Source organism: Ursus maritimus, unplaced genomic scaffold (genome assembly GCF_017311325.1).
Source record: "Ursus maritimus isolate PB19 unplaced genomic scaffold, ASM1731132v1 scaffold_34, whole genome shotgun sequence".
In the NCBI taxonomy this organism is placed as follows: Eukaryota; Metazoa; Chordata; class Mammalia; order Carnivora; family Ursidae; genus Ursus; species Ursus maritimus.
The window spans coordinates 23,450,435-23,469,616 of NW_024426008.1; the positions used below are offsets into that span (position 1 = coordinate 23,450,435).

General features: G+C 38.6%; 1 protein-coding gene across 5 annotated transcripts in view; it reads right to left on the minus strand.

The window, feature by feature from the left end:
• Positions 1 to 6,166: 6,166 nt before the first annotated feature.
• PLGRKT (plasminogen receptor with a C-terminal lysine) overlaps positions 6,167 to 19,182 on the minus strand; it is a 51,429-nt gene continuing 38,413 nt past the window's right edge. For 4 of the 5 annotated variants that reach the window (XM_040620309.1, XM_040620307.1, XM_040620308.1 and 1 more), the window contains 3 exons: positions 11,129 to 11,259; positions 10,452 to 10,561; positions 6,167 to 6,569 (listed from right to left, as the gene is read on the minus strand). In XM_040620309.1, the coding sequence (XP_040476243.1) occupies positions 6,448 to 6,569; positions 10,452 to 10,561; positions 11,129 to 11,259 (363 nt within the window). In that variant the 3' untranslated portion in view covers positions 6,167 to 6,447. Of the gene's footprint in view, positions 6,570 to 10,451; positions 10,562 to 11,128; positions 11,260 to 12,583; positions 12,727 to 19,182 lie in introns of all 5 variants that reach the window. The other variant, XM_008690909.2, reaches the window with a different exon arrangement.

Here is a 19,182-nt window from a genome sequence, read left to right on the forward strand (position 1 = left end):
ATAGGGAGAAGGGAACCCCCACCATATGTGAAGGGAGAACTTAGGATGAGAGCTCAGGACTGGATGTAGTGGGAAAATAGTCCAGGTAGGAGCAGGTCAGAAGTCTCCAAATTTCTTCATGAAGGAGATTCTGATAGACTAACTGATGTGAATGGATGTCTTGGGAGATTTAGAAATTGACAAAGAGTTCGTAATCAAAGAAGTAATAACTAGATAGAACATTAAGGACATGAAACAACAAAACTCACTAATTCCAGAAAATCAGGAAGTCAAGCAAGAAAGGGAAAGTAATTATACTTTATTACATGGCGCAGTTGTGAAAAGTGTTCATCATCATTATAATGCAATCACTGAATATTGATCTAACAAAAATGATCACGTAACAATATTGGAAGGATGGGGCGATGGGAAGGATGTAAGTGTGTGTAGTTGTGGTGCAGATGGGGGTGGGAGAGTTGAAACTAAATTCCTCATGATTTGTATGTTACATTAAGAAATAATATTTTAAAAAATTGGAAACATTAAGAATTGGCTACACTGGAATGTTACTTAGAGATGTAGTTAAACAAAGTAACATGGTCAGTACTAAAATAGGAGTTGCTTTCAACTACTTGCCCTTGGCCCTCACCGTTTCAGTTTGAGCTGATCTGACTTCCAACTTGTAGCACCTGCATCTTTTGCCTGCAGGTTTTCTCTGGCCTCCAGAACCCACTTTGCCTAAACACCCTAAGTGCTGGAGAAATAACGGTCCAGGAACAGCCCTCCACCAGTGAACTCCAAAGTAGGTTATAAATACCCCAGCTCCTTCATTCCTTGGGTCGGATAACTCTGGGGTGAGGGGGATTCTAAACCATTTCTCAGAGTTCCCCAGCAGGATTAAGTTGCTCACAGAGGTAACTTCCTGGGTAAGATTTTATTTACTAGCTTTCTTCTTTGTCCTATCTTACTTCACCAATTCCCCACCAGCGTTTCTGGGATTACCTGCTGCGTAAATGACTTGCTTAAGTTACTATTGCAAAATTTGCTTCAGGGAGATCTTACACTGAGACAGCTAAAAAAGATAAAAGTGAATATCTCTGAGGAAGAAGAAATGGGAGGGAGAATGGACTGTTTTAGTTCCATGACCCATGAACCTATTTGAACTTTTTCTTTTCCTAAAATACTCCTAGTAGGAAATTGATGTCTCTGCTTGAATTGCTGAACAGAACTTACTGAAGTTGAACAGAACTCCCTTTGCCTACCTACTTAGATTTTCAGGCTGTGTCAGAGACGCCAGGCTTGTCCTAAGCTTCCAGTTCAGACAAGGAAATGGTTTGGAAGGTCAGTCTAGTACTCTATCCATAGTCTATGGTTACTGAATTCAGAGAAGTGCCCATCCATAGGCACAAACTGTATTCAAACCCCAGGTGTCTTTTTACGGTTTCTGGTTTTTGAAAGAGCATTAGTTGGAATCCTTTCAAAATGTTTAATTCCTTGAAGATGGAAAGAAAGCATTCCCGAGGCCAACTTTTCTCTGGAGTAATTTAAGAAGATGTGAAATGGTCAAGTATTTCAATCCATCTTGGGTTCCTGGCATTCTCTCTCTCTTTTTCTCAAATCACCTTAGTGGGTAGAAATGGTACTACCTTCTACTCAAGTCAGATCCTCATCAGCAGTAAATTAATGGTAAGGGGTTTGTAGGAAGAGAAGGAAAAACAGTCACCTGTATTCCTCAAAGCCCAATCATATTATCCTGACATCCTGACAGCTTTTCACAGACTTCCTTTATCACATTTCAATGTCTACTGGTATCTCTGATCCATTGACTTTCACATGGATTCAACAGCTGTTTCCTTTGAGTTTTTTGAAACCTTCACCAAGCCAGAATCCCAGATTGCCAGTCCTCCCTAGGACATGACTTCTTGTGGACACATCCTGAACTCTGTTCCTCTAACACCAAATGAAATGCCCAAACCAATTCAGGGTCAGTGTCTGCCTGTCCCTCATGTCCAGGCAGAGCAGAAAACATCCACAGAATGCTGCTGGCCACAGATGAAGTCCTCTAAGAAAAAATAAATAAACTGAGTTTAGCAATCCATCATTCAACCCCATGACACTTGTGGATTGAGAAATTGTGAACCAGAAATGTCATCTAAACCTGAAACTTAGCAATATCATTGAGTCTTTATAATTGGAATATAGGTTTCCAGTTGCTTTTATTGGTGGTCATGATGAATTTGTTCTACCCAGACACACTTCTTACTGTCATCCAGGTAGCCAAAGGAATAAGTTAGCACAGCAAAATAAACTGGCCTGCAAGAGAATCCCACAGGTAACTTTGATCTCTGGGGGGGCTCAGCTCCCCCAACCAATAGCTCCCTTGGCAGTCATTTTTGGGCTGTTTACTGTAAGAGACATTTGAGTCAGCTACTCCCTTCATGAAGACTACTCTTCTCTGGCCCTCTTCTTATTTTCCTTATTTTCTAGGCCTTTCTTAATCTTCTTCCTCTGTCTCTAGCAAGTCTGTGCTTCTTGGTACACCTGCAGCCCAAGCACTGCTCCAGTCTTCATCAACTCCAAGAGTGACCCAAAGTTACCAGTAGAAAAATTAGCAGAGATGCTAAGTAGTCATCCCTGAGTACTAGAAACTACTTTCTGCAAATTGGACAGTTGGTAGGATGCAGGGTATTCCTGGAATCTCCTGTAGGCATCCGCAAGGCCAAACCTAAGAAGCATTTCCAACCCTCTTGCAGAAGAGACACAACTCCAAGGCCAAGAGATAGTGTAACCCCTAACAGGCTTTATTTAATAATATTTCCCTAGCAAGAGTTTGTTCCTTTCTCAGAATAGCAGAGCAAAAAAACTATCTAGGGTCTGGCTAGTGTCTCTAGAATATTGCATTTGAACCTGCATATATTAATATTGTTGACATCTATAAAATACATTATGAATTTCAGATTGCTCATATTCAGATTATATTGGTTATAGATTTTTTTTTGGAATTTGAGTCTACTCCCTCCCCATCCTCTTCTAATCCCTGCCCTTCTAATCCCCCCTTCTAAGACTCTGAGGCTGAGTATATATGATAGTTTAAACCTATATTTTTGATTTTTACTTTCATTGTCACTGTCCTTTTAGAGTCATGCAGCATGTTGCATTGGACAAATTCCTGCTAGGGATTCAAAACACCAAGGTTTTAGTACAAACTACCATTACCAGATGTGGAATTTTAGGTAAATCACTAACGGCCTCCATTTTCTTGAGAAAATATAAAATGGGGGCTTACCATAGACCATTTTAAGGGTCTTCTCTTTTTAACATCTAGACAATAATTCCAGTATTTGTCATTAAAACTGTTTTGAGTAGATTTGGGGCGCTTCTATAATCTTTACAAAGTGTAGCTTCAGTATTCCCCCAAACACAAACTGAGTTGAGTGGAACACCATATAAACTTTATTTGTAATTTTAGTGCCTGTAATTTTAGTCCCCAGTTCTCTCATTTAAATATGAATTTTAAATATTCAAAATGGTTAAGTACTATGATCTTAAAAAACTGTATTTTTACTATTTTTTTATTATTATAAAGTGATTTCCAAGAAGGGTCATTCTGCTGCAGAGAACTTCTGGGCCCATATTTATTTCCTTTACACCATGACTTAACCTCCATGTGAAGCAGAGGGACTCCCTGCATTGCTTTGGTTGGGCCAGCAGTGTCTTGGGGGAAGATGGACAGTCACATGGAGTAGGAATGAGATCCCCTCATTTCAGCTTTGCTCCTAATCACTGAAAAGACATCTGATGAGGGTACCATTATTCTAATCTCTAAATCGTTGCTTATAATCAGACCTTAGTTTCTTATTTCTCTCCTAATTTACTTTTTTTTCAATAATTTCCTCATTTTTCTTGTAATATCACAAAAATCTGTGATTATGAGCTAGCTGAACAAAGACCACATCATGTTTGGTATTTAGAAATATCAGATGCCTGGTTGGTAATCAGAACTTAATAATAGTAATAATAGTAATTAATGCAAGTATTAACATAAATGGCTAAGAAACAGCTCAACAGTGTCAGAGCTAAAATGTTTGTCTTTTCAATTATAAATATTATATTTATAATATAATAATAGTATTATTATATTTAATAATAAATAAGGGGAAAAGCTTTGAATAATCAATAATACAAAGGATAATTGGGATATATTTTAATATAGTTGAATTGCAAAGCCATTATTTAATAGCTTTGCTTTGACTTTTGCCTCACAATTGGGAGCAAACAAAAATGTGAATGTGTGTATTTAGCAGAGGCATTATTGAGTAACAATTATTAATGGGCTCAGGGTCAATGCCAGGTGAGAAGCCAATGCAAATGAATGGTCTGGTGGTCCAGAGGGAGTTCAGAGCCTGCTGTGTTGCATACCAACACAAATTCTGTGTAAGGTCTTTAGCCAGTCAACCCTTGCAGGACACCCAAACCCATTCTTGGTGATCTCTGGCTAGACCAAGTTAGGAATGTTTGGACAGCAGGACTAAATTTAAGAGATACAATTCCAGATTCTGGCATGGTCTTACAAACCAATGATGGATCTTAAGCATCCCTTAGACCACCAGTGTGCCTCCCAATCACTTCTTTCCCATATCCTCCAGAAAATCCGTGCTAATGACTCCATGAAGGGGAATTACCTTCTTCTGCCTCCACAACCTCAAAGGACTTTCCCAGTTTTCCTATTCTTGTGGGCTCTGGGCTCTTCCTCTTGTAATAGACTAATTCCAGTAAAACCCCAATGCAGATTCTTTCACAGCATCCCCCCCCACCCCCGCCCCTTGCCCTCAGGATAGAGCACAAGTTCCTTAAGCCCAGAGCTAGTCAGGAGATAAACTGTGCCTCCAGGCTCATTTCTTAACTCCCTTCTGGGAGGAATTCTTTGCCCCAGGCAAATGGAACCAGCAGCAAATCCCTGGACTTGACTGCCTGTCCTGCCTTTAATCACTTTAATCAAGTTTCTTCTGCCCAGACTGCTTCCTTATCTACGTGGAGTACTTCAATGCATCCTTCAAGACCTCACCCAAGGTTCTTTACAACTATGATAGTATCAAAACCATATGTTGATATGTGGTCAGCTGCTTGAGGGTAATGGCTATGGTATTCATGCTTGTTTTTTCCCTTCAGGTTTCATCTCCTATTATTCCATTTGGCCTTTCTATTCTTTCCGCAGGCCAAGTCTCTGAGTCTTTGGCTCTTCTCTTTATGGAGAGATCCCTTCCTTGTTCCCATACCTGCTCTTCACAGGACTGGCTAATTCATCATTCAGCTCTCAGCTCAAGTGTTACCTCTTCAGAGAAGCAGTCTGTCCCAGATCTATAGTGCCCCCCTCCCACATGCTCCCAATAATTCTCTTATCATCCTGTTTCATTTCTGCTGAAGCATTCATAACCATCAGAAACGGTCTTGTTTATCTCCATGTTTATTTGTTCCTTTCCTCAGTTCTCGCACCCCTTACTGGAACATGTTCCTCTGCCTGGGATGCAGTACCCTCGTCTTCTCATTCACTCATGTAGCCCTAGTATCTACAGCAGTGCTTGATACAGAGTAGGTTTCATGAAATATCTTTGAAATTATTGTATTATATGTAGGGTTTGCAACTGTGGGAAAGGGTATAAATACAGTTACGAGTATAGGTTTCCTGGTGAGTGAAGATAAAAAGGTAGGCATCCTAATCAACCTCCCCCCATTCCCACCTCTTCAGCAACTCTGTCCTGAGTCATCATTTGAGTGTTTTTACCTTTTGTCTTTCACAGCTGTCTTTGCATGTCCAGAATGTGTTAAATACCTAACCTTTTCAAGGCCTTTTAGAGCATATTCACTGGAGCCAAACCATTTAGCTTTAAGTCTTAGTTCTGTCCATGTATGACCTTGGGCAAGTAATTTAAGCTCTCTGTGCCTTAGTTTACTTGTCCATAAAATGATGCCTGCCTCATGGGACTGTTAGGATGATTATAATAATATATGCAAGACACTCAGAACAGTGGCCATAATAAGTACAATATACGTCTTAGTCATTAATATTAGTTGTTTTCTGTTATGTGGAGACAGGACACAATTGGCAAATCCAAATAAAAGAAGTATCTGTGGGAGATAAATGTGATGGGGAAAGTGTGTGTGACAGAGAAAGGAGAGCAGCAGGACATTTGCTTCCGGGAATTCAAAACAATATAATTTATTTATTATACATTTAGATATTTGTAATACACACATATATAGGAAATATGAAAGTTATTTAGAGTACCTCCATGATTTTGTGTTAATGTTATAAATTTTATTTTAAAATAGTTTAACAAAACTCATCTTGCATTTTAATATTTTAAAATAAAACCCATTATATCAAAATCTCAAGCATCTAAAAAATTGTAAAAACCATGATTCAAGTTAACAATGATGTGTTTTGAGATTTCGTGGGTAAACATGATTTCATTTGTCTATGAAGAATTTACTCTGTTCCCTTCTGGCTTTTTCAAGGTTTTCAAAAGTGATCATGCCTCTTGGCAGCTGCAGCTTACTCTTTTCTGTTTCCAGTATGTTCTCAGCTTCACCTTAAATAAAGTACAGAAATATACAAAGTGACAAAAAGGTCAGTGTTTTGTGAAAAAATCAAATTGCTACAGTGACAAGCTGTAACATTGTGTGGAGGCATGCCTCTAAATCTCACACTTAAATATTTCACCTGTTGTCCTCAGGAGAAGCCACCTCCCAGAGGAAGGTCATTCTATCCTTTGTGAGGAAAAGGAATTCTGAAGACTGAGAGAGAGAGAGATCAGTCAGGGGCACCTGGATAGCTCAGATGGTTAAGCCTCTACCTCTGGCTCAGGTCATCTGGGATCAAGCCCCACGTAGGGCTCCCTGCTCAGCAGGGGGTCTGCTTCTCCCTATCCCTCTGCCCCTCCTCCCTGCTGGTGTTCTCTCTCTCTCTCATAAATAAATAAATAAATAAAATTATAAATAAATCTTTGAAAGATCAAATAGATGCTGTAGGTTTTACTTGACAGAAGACAGCATTTTAAAATGTAGAAGAGAAAGAATACCAAGTAATATTTTTTTCCTTGAAGGAAAGTCAGGATGGTAAGCATTAGTTGTGTTTGGAGGGGTTTGGGACAGAGAAACCAAATATAGTCTTTGCTATATTGCCCCTGAATATGTAAGTGACATGAGAGAAAATAAAGCTTAATAAATTTCTGCTTTTTCGGGAAAGCTGATCTTTTACTTGAAACCACTTGTAAATACCCAAAATAATATTAAATGTTCTTTAGTCTGCATACATACATACACACAAGTATAAGCATTTTTATAAACAATTCCTCTTTCAAGTAACAGCTAGTAATTTCTTAGGCCCAGTTAAAGAGTAATTAGCAAAATTTTTTAAAAATTATAGTATACATGGTTAACATTCTATAAACTTTCCTTGGGAATGAAAACAAATGTTTCTTTTTAAGCACTTTTCTTTTTAGCACACTATTAATTTATACTCTGGACCCAACAGGGCAGGCGGCAATTTTCAAATTATAACATTTCAACCATCTGCAATCCCCTTTTTTTTTTCTTTTTGCCCTCAGTCTTAAATAGTTAGTAAAAATCAGTATAAATTATATGTAATTAGACACAGGGTGCCTGGGTGGCTCAGCTGGTTAAGCGTCTGCCTTTGGCTCAGGTCATGATCCCAGGGTCGTGGGATCAAGCCCCACATCTGGCTCCCTGCTCAGTGGGAAGCTTGCTTCTCCTTGTCTCTCTGCCGGCTCATGCTCTCTCTTGCTCACTCTCTCTCTCAAATAAATAAATAAAATCTTTAAAAAAATATATGTGATTAGGCCTTTAATGACAGACTAAATGTTTCCATGTGATAGTGCCTCACATATGGCAAATTCTCATGCATTTGCAGAAAGGCTGTACAATCCCGATAAAGGATTGTTTATCTTGGGTTCATCACTAGTTAACAGGGCTAAATGTTATAACCTAAACTTTCAAATACCTCAAGTTTCCTGGTAGACTATAAAGTTGTATTTTTTTTAAAACAGGAAATTCCCACCTGTCTTGAAAGTTTAAAATGGTATGTTCTGTGGACTCTGATGGACCTGTAATAAAATTACTTCCCAAATATACAATCATGATGTTCCTAGAAAATAAACTTGTTCTCCATTAGTAATATGTTCAAGTGAATACTGTGTAATAGACTTGACATTAATTTTTATGAGGCACTGAGAATTCTAATGTCCATATAAGCAATGAAACAGAGTTGAACTCGGACTAATGAATTCTTAAGCAGATGATTAACATGAAACTGAATGGTTATTGAAATGGGCTTTAACATTGGTAAATCAGTTGTGTAGTTAGTTTCCAGCTTAAAATGGGATTGTACTCCAAAATTTAATTTGTAGCTCAGTGTTTTAGAACTCGGAATACATTTTCCCATAGTGATGATGCAATAAATCACTTGCTAGGCCACCAACAAAAAACTGTTAAGTCCACAGTATAGCTGAGCTATGATACCAATAGTGCTTGACCCCAAGGGACCTTGTAGCAGAGTTTCTGTGTGGAAAACGTATTGCCATCTTCAGTGGGAATTTTTTTTTTAAAGATTATTTATTTATTTATTTATTTGACAGAGATAGATAGCCAGCAAGAGAGGGAACACAAGCAGGGGGAGTGGGAGAGGAAGAAGCAGGCTCCTGATGTGGAGGAGCGGAGGAGCCCGATGTGGGACTCAATCCCGGAACGCCGGGATCACTCCCTGAGCCAAAGTCAGACGCCTAACGACTGCGCTACCCAGGCGCCCCTTCAGTGGGAATTTTTAAGAACATATAATCCTTGTAATTCCCTAGGCCTGGGAAAGAGATTTTCTACTGCCTACTCCCAATACCTGCAGAGGAGCCTGCACTTCCTCCCTTCCTGTACCAAATGAGTCCCCACAGAGCTTTTAGTGATAGTGATGTGCCTAGAGATAGCCCAGGAGAGGAAAGGATGGCAAAAATGAAGGCTCAGGAAAGCACAGTTTCCAATATGCTTGGGTGGAAGGCTCAAGAAGAGGGGACACAGGGGCCCTCATGAGAGAGTCTTCCTGGTAGAGGAATGGCTTCTGTGGCAGCGGTGCTATTTTCTAGGGTAATAAAAGCCAGAGTTCTGTGACAACAGCACGGTGCAGCGAATATTTAACAACCAGCTTTCCAGAAAAAGTATGTAAGTTTCTTATGAACATAAGTTTATTATAAATTTTACTTATATAAAATAGATGTAGCACATAATGTATAAAAAATAAAGTATTCGATATACTTTATTATAGATTTCTCATAGCAAATGGATTCTCGCGGAATGTTTTTATTGACTTTTGCTGAACTCTTACATTCATAGCTAACCTATAGTTGCAACTGATGAGAGAGTATAATTCCAACTTGAATGATGGTTGGTATTTTCATTTACCCTAACAAATAGGACAGAAGTGGAAACAATGACATATATTGGAACTTTTTTGTTTGGGAATGATGTAAACAACTTGGCTGAATCAGATAACAGTTTTTAAATGTTAGGAGAATATGTCCTCAATTGTTTGTGGTATTCACAATGTAATGGCTACTGACACAACAAACATTTAAGCATAATCTGCATTATTAACATTTGCTTTATCACTTCCTTAAATCTAGACTTATAGGTTGGCAAGCTTTCTTAAAAGGGCCAGACAGTAAATATTTTAGGTTTGTGTGCCCTTATGTCTCTGTTGCAGTCACTCAGCTCTATCATGGTAATGGGAACACATTCATAGACAATTCAGAAATGGATGGGCATGTCTGTGTTTTAATAAAACTTCACTTTCAAAAACATGTGGCCACCCTGCAGGCCATAGTTTGCCAAGCGCTGGCTTACACAGTCAACCAAACAATAAGTCAATCCTTGATTCGGTGTTTGCAGATTCCATGGTGTAAATATTCCCACCATGACCAACTTTAGGCTACCAGTGGCATGCCACTGAAGTTAGAATTGTATCTGTTATCTTATTGTGTGTGTATATTGTATTTGCATTTCTACCATACAGATACGATAGCTATACACAGGACAGATTATATAACTTCAGAGTACAGATAATAGTAAAATAATGAAAAACTGATAAGTTCTGAGTATTTATTGCCATTGTTTTAATATAATTAAATATAATTTTTTGTAATTTATTTAATTGTAAGTTTATCTAATTTAATGTTTAATCATGACTATATTTAATAACAGCTTACAAATTCCTGAAAATTAGACAGTTCTTGTGAGCTGGTATGAGCTGACTCCAGCGTATTGCTGTGAGAGGGAGCAGAAATGTTGGTCAATTGGAGGCTCAGGGGGAGAGGTCTTGTCAAAATATTCGTAAATCAAGGGGTCATAAGAAGAGGATCCTTGAACCAGAAAATGAATCAGGAATACACTCTAGTTTATCAAAGACTGACCTTTCATTCTTTGCAGAAGGGTTCCATATCCTAGGTCATACTGGTAGGTGAAGATGAAGCTTAGTGGAATAATAGGGAAGAGGAAGGCTGGCTTCTTCCTTCTTATTGCTCTGGTTCAAGAACAAAGAAAAAAGTATCAAGAATGACCTGTAAATACATCTCTCTATACTCAATGAAAAAAAATAACCTGCTTTTTGGAAGAATGTCCTCCATTTTAGAAGTTCCTTAGTTCATTTGAGTCTTCTGTGGAAATAGGATTTTCTTACCCACAACGCCTCACCAGATTCTGCAATTCTCAAGGGCAGAATCTGTGATTTGGCCATCCTTATTTGATGTTGAGGCTCAGATTACTCATTTAAAAAATGGTTAAGTATTGATATCTGCCCCTTAGGGATTATGGAGATAAATTTGCAGAGGCCTTGTTCTATCTTGGTGTCAAGTCAGTCCTCTTTCTAACTTATAAAATGGAGACGAGGATGGAAGAAATCTGAGAACTAGAGGTAGAATTAACTATTTCTACCCTGGTTCTACATTTACTTCCAAGTACTAAGCTATAAGGGGTTACATATACACTATTGGGACCAAAGTCCTATCTTGGCCAACTTGATAGTAATATGATAATGTCAAAAACAAAAAGAAGCAAATTAAGAAAAATTTAAAGTAAATAGCAAACATACCCAGCTGTTAAAGAGATGGCTGCGATGCCAAAAAAAGTTCCAAAATATTTGAGGAATTCCCGAGACCAAGCAATCTGCAAGGCCATTTGTCTTTCTCTCATTTCATTCTGCATCATTAGCTGCCTTTCCAGCTGAGGATGAAACACATGACAGAGTCTGGTTGTTCATCTTTTTATTCTGAGCACAGAGTTAATAATCTGCTTTTCCAGGGGACTGTCATTCTTCAGTTGCTTTGATTTCTCTCTCTCTCTTTTTTTTTAATCTCAGTAGACTTTGACTAAAGTTCCTCTGGATAGCTATCCCCGCCTGTCACCTTGGCAGTGATCTTCCTGGAATATATACAGAATGGATGTGATATTTTTCTTCTGTGTCCTGAGGTCTCGAATGCATGTGATCTGGAGCTTTTATTCAACCCTAAAATACATGTTCAGCCTATTCTGTCGTTCTGAGGAAAGATCTATGTGCCTTTAAATGCAGGTACATCTTACTGATCTTTATTACAACTTGCACTGAAATAATTTTGCCTTCCAAATTTATCTAACTGAAAATTGACATTCATTTGGAGTAGCGGGTCCATATCATATTATTATATGATGGTAGAGGATATTTTTCTGAGACATCAATGGAGATTTTTCTTTGCCACTATTCTCTTGATGCCTCAAGTCCTTTGTCACTTTAGTCAGTGTCTTTCCCTGCATTGGAGCAGAAAGCGGGTATAGTCCAGAACACAGAAGGAGACTGGATTTCTGGATGGATTTTTAGAAAACACACAAGAGAAGCAATAGTCTAAAAGCTCATTATTTTGAGAAAGATTGTTGAGAAAGAAAAGTTTTTAAATTCTAAAATCTTGGCACTGTGTATCACTAGCAGAACCTAGAGGAGAGCAAGCATAGAATTCATGATATAAACCATAGGGTGGGGAGGAATGAGTAATAATGTGACTCAGTTTTTACTTCTTGCCTTCTTGCTACTGTGAGAAGAAATTGGAAGAGGAAAAAGGAGACTTTAGATATAAAGATGGGGCATGGTTCCTTGGCCTCTCTTAGGATTGAAACTCTGGAGAGTTGTGGTGGATTTGGGATTTGGGGATCCCTGGACAGAGGGCACTTGTGGACCTATCTTCTGTCAAGAATTCTGGGAAGGGACAACTAAAGTAGAGCAGCCATGGTTGGAGGGCAGATCTAAGCTTAGAGCAGCCTGAGAGAGGCCACGCCCTCAGCTGCCAAGGGGTGTGGAGAATGTCTGCAAGGTTCTCATATCAACCTCTAGAGGGACACAGAAGGTAGCTGAGAATTGAAAGTGGGTGGCTTAGTAAGTAGTTAATAAAACGTAGAGACTGGGACCCTTTAGCAGACACTTAGGTAGAGGCCATAAAGCAAGTGCTGGGCAGAGAGAGAAGCTGGATGTCAGAGGATTAGCAGCGCCATAGAGTGCAGAGATGATGGCCAAACCAACCTGAAACGTGTTGGAACACCCAGAACAGATCACCTGGCGCTGCGCAGGTTGATCAAACAGAAAATAACTACAGAAACCTCTTCCAACCAGATAAGCCTTCCCCGTGACCATGCCACTCGAGCTCACTTGGACTCAAACCTAGACTGCTCCAGGAAAAAAATGGACAGAGAAGGGGAGGGGGCCAAGCTGAATTCACAAAGAAATGAGTTTTAAGAAGAAGTAATTGAGTCACTTTGATTTGTCAAAATTAAATTTGCCTTCAGCAGTAGAAATTGACGTTCATTTTGGGTTCAGTTAGAGAGTAAGGAGTGTTTTTGCATACATGATTTATTTAGCATGTGAAATTCTTCCTTGCTATATTACTTATTTTAAAAACTTAAATGATATTTCATAGCATCCCTCCAAAGTGATGTAGAATGCATGAATTTATAATTTGTGTTGTTACCAAAAGGCAGCCGGATCCAATCATGACACACATGAATGCAGAATCAGTGGTTCTGAATCTTACCTGCACATTGTGAGCATCTGGGGAGCTTTTCAAAATCTCAGTGCCCAGGCCCACATGTCAGACCAATGAAACCAGGATTTGGAGTTAGGACCAGTCATTAGTATTTTTTAAAGTTGCCCAGTAATGCCAGTGTACTGCTAGGATTGAGAACCACTGCCTGAAGAAACTCACAACCTAGTTTTTTCCCACCAAAGATCAAGCTGAAATATCAGTCTGAAAACTGATCCTCTGGGGACTCTTAAAAGATTGGGGACAGAGGGCTTTTTAAGGTGGTGGAACTCAGCTGTATAGTACTATCATGGTGGATACATGATACACTGCATTTGTCAAAGCCCTTTAAACTTCACAGCACAGAGTGAACCTCATTGTCTACAGTAATGGGGCATCCTGGATGGGATTCTGGGACAGAAAAGGGACATCAAGGAAAAACTAATGAAATTTGAATATGGAATTTATTTAAAAGTGATATACCAATGTTAATTTCTTAGTTGTGACAACTGTGCCATAGTAATGTAAGACATTAACTGTAGAGTATACAAAGGGTAAGGTATTCAAGAACTCTGTCCTCTTTTTCTATAAAACTGTTCTAAAATTTATTTTTAAAAATGGTTATGAACAAATCTTACATTCTGGGTCTCTTCTACTGATAAGAATAGAGGCATCTGGGGTGCCTGGGTGGCTCAATCCTTAAGCTTCTGCCTTTGGCTCAGGTCATGATCCCAGCATTCTGGGATCGAGCCCCGCATCGGGCTCCCTGCTCAGTGGGAAGCCTGCTTCTTCCTCTCCCACTCCCCCTGCTTGTGTTCCCTCTCTCTTGCTGCATCTCTCTCTGTCAAATAAATAAATAAATAAATAAATAAAATCTTTAAAAACAAAAAAAGAATAGAGGCACCTATCTCCATATATCATAGATAAATTGTGAAAATCAACAAGATTGTGTAGCAACAAACTCTGAGCCTAGAGTAAAAAAAAAAAAACCTATGCATAACTTTTTCACGGGTAAAAATTTTCTGATGAAAGATATCATTGAGCTATAATTTTAATTCTCAATTAAAGCTTTATTAACTACCTCATACTTCGTAAAATTATGCTTAAAATCAGGTCCAGATCTAAATATATTTAAAAATTCAAATTAATTAATACGGGGCACATGGGTGGCTCAGTTGGTTAAGGGTCTGCCTTCAGCTCAGGTTATGATCTCAGGGTCCTGGGATAGAGACCGGAGTTGCATCCTGCTCCCTGCTTAGCAGGGAGTCTTCTTCCCCTCTCCCTCTGCCTGTCCTCCTACTCGTGCTCTCTCTTTCTCTCTCTCTCTCAAATAAATAAATAAAATCTTAAAAAAACCAACTTAGTTGATAATTTATTACCAAACTTTTTCAGTAGCCATAAAGGGATAATTATATTGATGCAGTTATTAATTTACCAATTATAGGCATCATGTAACTAAGTGTACATTCATTTTCACCCTTCTTTCCCCAGTGTTGACATTAATGAGAACTAGGAGCAAAAGAGAACATGTACAGTAAGTTTCCTTAGCAGTCTTTAACCCAAATCATAAATGTAAAATTCTTTATTTTATTTTAATTAATTAATTATTTTTAAAGTAATTTTAAAAGATTTGTTTACAAGAATGTTTAATTATAACTCTGTGGTCATATTCCCAGGAATAATAACTAAATCTATGTTAATTTATTTTCCTCCTTTATTTATTTATTGAAAATCAATTAACATATAGTGTATTATTAGTTTCAGGGGTAGAATTTAGTGATTCACTAGTTGTATACAACACCCAGGGCTCACTACATCAAGTGCCTAGCATAACACCCTCTAGTTCTATCCATGTGGTTGCAAATGCAAGATTTCATTCTTTCTGATGGCTGAGTAATATTCCATTGTATGTATATACCACATCTTCTTTATCCATTCATCTGTCAATGGACATTTGGGCTCTTTCCATATTTGGGCTATTGTGGACATTGCTGCTATAAACACTGAGGTGCATGTGCCCCTTTGAATCACTATGTTTGTATCTTTTGGATAAATACCCAGTAGTGCAATTGCTGTGTTGTAGGGTAGCTTTATTTTTAACTTATTGAGGAATCTCCATACTGTTTCCCAGAGTGGCTGTACCAGCTTGCATTCCCACCAACAGAGTAAGAGGGTTCCCCTTTTCCACATCCTTGCCAACATCTGTTGGATCCTGAGTTGTTAATTGTAGCCATTCTGGCTGGTGTGAGGTGGTATCTCATTGTGGTTTTGATTTGTATTTCCCTGACGGCTAGTGATGTTGAGCATTTTTTTCATGTGTCTGTTGGCCATTTGGATGTCTTCTTTGGAGAAACATCTGTTCATGTCTTTTGCCCATTTCTATTTTAAAAGAATTTTAGATCTTTTCATAATACTAATTTTTTTGTCTCTGTTATTTTTCGGTATTGCTTTACAGGACAATTTGAAATTAGAATGTTTTAGATTATGACTTCAGACTAATGACCTTACAGGTTTATCTGATACTAGTTTAACAATTATAGAACCACAGGTAATTTTAAACAGAACATAATAAAAGGGAGCTAGCTTATTAGAAACAGTTGTACATAGTAGGGGAAACCACATTCTGACCATCTTCATAAAACTGTTATATCTGCTCTTTCTTGTGTATTTTAATTCTTCAGTTTCTTTGTTTAAAAATTTTTTAGAACAGCCACAAAATTACTGATCTCAGTTATTTGTCGATCTCTTGAGTTCAGAAGGGACAGTTACATAAAGGTCCACAGACCACTTAATGCAAGTTTCCCTTTACTACAATAATAAAATGATTAATTTTTACTTGGACACACAAAACGTTTTCAGAGCACAAAGAAGGCAATGACATTGTCCTATAAGTTGTCTTTATTACATTTTTTTAAAATTGGAGCCTTTTCTATTTTGAGAAATAATTAGGGCATTCTCGAAAAAATTCAATTATTTCTGTGTTTTTAGTTTCCAGTGATCTTTTAACTTATGCATAATGTATTCCCAAGTAACAGAACAGTTGTGTTTTTATTTGCTTAATTGGGCAATGACAAAAAGTATTCTATGTGTCCTGCCACAAAAGAGGTTTATTTTTATCAGTAATGAAAATATTTCATATTTGTCTATGACTTTGTTAAATTAACAGAAACATTATTGATACTCTCTAAACTAAAAGCAAAATCAGAATTTCAGGTAAACAGAAAATAAACTAAGATTGTTAAAATAAAGCAACTGTAATGAAAGCTGTGACAAGTAGATTTATCCTTAATTTGTTCTACAGATATTTTATTTTTTTTCTACAGATATTTTAAATGCTCAACATCCAGTAAGTAGTTTGGAGAGAATCCAGAAGGGGAAATGAATAATAAGTTTGAGCTTTAAAAAAAGGGGGGCACTATTTTTTTTTACAGATGACTTAAGAAAATAATTGAACATAAACAAAATTATAGTAGTATTTAGAAGCTTAAAAGCTTTGCTTACAACATCTCATTATACACCTTCCTATAAAGATTAAACACAATTAAATCCATTTTTACTCCCAGATGTTTGCAAACAGTAAGGTCACCCTAAGTAAAAAATACAAATGCCAGTTTGGCAAAAACCCTTTATGTTAAGTTATGGATTCCAAAATGTATCGACTCAGGTCAGATGTAAAACCTAGCTGCAAGGGAGTCTGGGAAATATGCCTTTGGCTTTCCAGCCTCTGTTGTATGGGCAGGCACTCTATAAGGGTGGAATGGAATGGAACATAAGTTAAAAGATCCAATCAGCATTAACTGCCACAAAAGGTATTATCTCAGTTTACAGTTGAGGAAACTGATAATCAAAGTTTGAGTGATTTTTCCTTGTGGCCTCACCTATTAGATAGCAGACCTGGGATTCTGACCCAGACCTGCCTGTCCCAAAATCCAAATATGCAGTCTACTGTAAGTGTACTTGCAATAATCAAGTCAGTATAGAAAATCGGGGTGAATGGATAGGGTATGTGATTACCATCTGAAAAGCCGTATTAATTAATTAATTAATGCCAGAATTCTAGAAAGACTGAATAAAGAGCTCTGAATTGACCTGGGGTACAGATTGACTTGAATTCTTCTGTTTAAATCTCTTTGAAAGAACCTCAATAACACACTGCCTCCAATTTCTCACCAGCATTTCATGCCTCCCTTCCCTTAGTGATTTCAGTGACCACCACTCTCTGATTGTGAGCCTGCCAAGGTCCTTATAAGACCCCTTCTCAATGCCATATCTAATTCCTCAGAGAACTGGGAGGCACCACCACTTCCAAATAATGACCATGGTCTGCAGACTTGACTGTCTAAACATTTCTTGAAATGTGGCCTCCCCTATCCTGTGGCACAGGCATGGGTTTGGTGCTCCAAGTGAAGAGCTCTGAGGGAGAACAAAGCCAGCCCATGGCTTTTTTTTTTTTTTAAGATTTTATTTATTTGAGAAAGAGAGAGAGGACGCACGCCCTTGAGCACGAGCAGTGGGGAGGGGCAGAGGGAGAGAGAGAAGAGACTCCCCACTGAGAAGGGACCAGACAAGACAACGCAGGGCTCCATCCCAGGACCCGCAGATCATGACCTGAGCTGAAGGCAGATGTTTAACCTGCTGAGCCATCTAGGCACCCCCAGCCCATGGCTTTATAAGGAAAATAGTGTCTGTGCTCAAGATGAGGTCAGAATAAGAAGCTAAGGAAGTTCTGAAAGATCAAGACCTGCTCCCCTTCTATAAATGGGATACAAAGGAAAAAGGCAACTCCTAAGAACGGACAAGCACTGGAACCTTTTCCAGAAAAGGTCCTTCCAATCTTCTGTTTACTTTCCCCCAGAATTTCCTGCTTAGCCATCTTCTCTTGGTCTTCCAGTAGCTGATGATCTCATCACCTTGTAGTCTCCAACTACCACCTCTTGTTGATGACTTATGAATTATAAATCTCCATCCTAGAACTCTTGTAGTGGTAGATACTATTTCCATCTACTTTCTGGGCACCTCTCCTGGGACTTCATAGGTCTTACCAAAATGTCTCTGCATATCTCTTGAATCCAGTCTCCTTCTTCTCTGCTGTCTTTGCTCCAGCTCCAGCCCAGACCATCATTATCCATCAACAAAAGCACAGTATTATCACCATCTGTGTTCTCTGTTCCTAGTTTCTTCCTCATCCCATCCATTTTTTTCATACTTCTCTCTTTATCTTTGTTTATATTTATATTCCTGTCTTAAAAATGATTCTTCTATTACTTTCCTACTGGAAACCTTTCACTGGTTCTTTAACTCCCAGACATGACATGGCCTTTAAAAATCCTATTCTGGCTTACCTCTTGGGCTTCATGTCCTGCCAGTCTTCTCCTAGACTCCAGCCACCAGCCCTTACCTGTCCCAACCATATCCACCTTTCCACGTGTTTTTTGCTTATGGAAGGAGATAGACTTTGGGGTTGCATGGACTAGGTTCAAGTTCTAGTTATGTCACTTACGTGCTATGTGATTGTGGTTAAGACCCCTAAATGTCTTGACTCCAATTTCTCTATCTTTAGGAGCAACATAGCTATCTTACAGGTTGTTTTCCTAAATAACGTGGCATATTGCAAGGGACTGGTGCATCATAGCCATTGGTGTATGTTAGTCTCTTTGTCTTGTTTTTTGCTCTTATCTCCTGTCCCTGGTGGATAGTTAGGTTTAGAGCCTTATTCTTTCACTTTCTTCACTCTCTCTTTCTTGGAGAGTTTACCTGTTTTCCTGACTTTAAAGTTCCTCTTTGCCGAAGGCTCCCACATCTCTTTCTGGATGCTGCCAGCTGCGGCATTCCTGGCACTATCCTGAACTCAACAGTCCCTATACTGCAGTCGTTGTTTCCTCCTGACCAGCTCCTCTGCCAGCTCCTTGTAGTCTTCAGAGGCTCTGGGATTCTCCCAAGGGAATGAAAACTTTGGTTTCGTTTTCAGCTTACCCCTTTTCTTAATCCCCCAAGTATCTAATTCAGAAATTCCACCAACTTTTCTTTTGAAAACCCCGTTTTCCATTCCTTCCACCTCCCCTGGAATACAAGTCCTTACCACCTCAGATCTTGGCTACTGCAG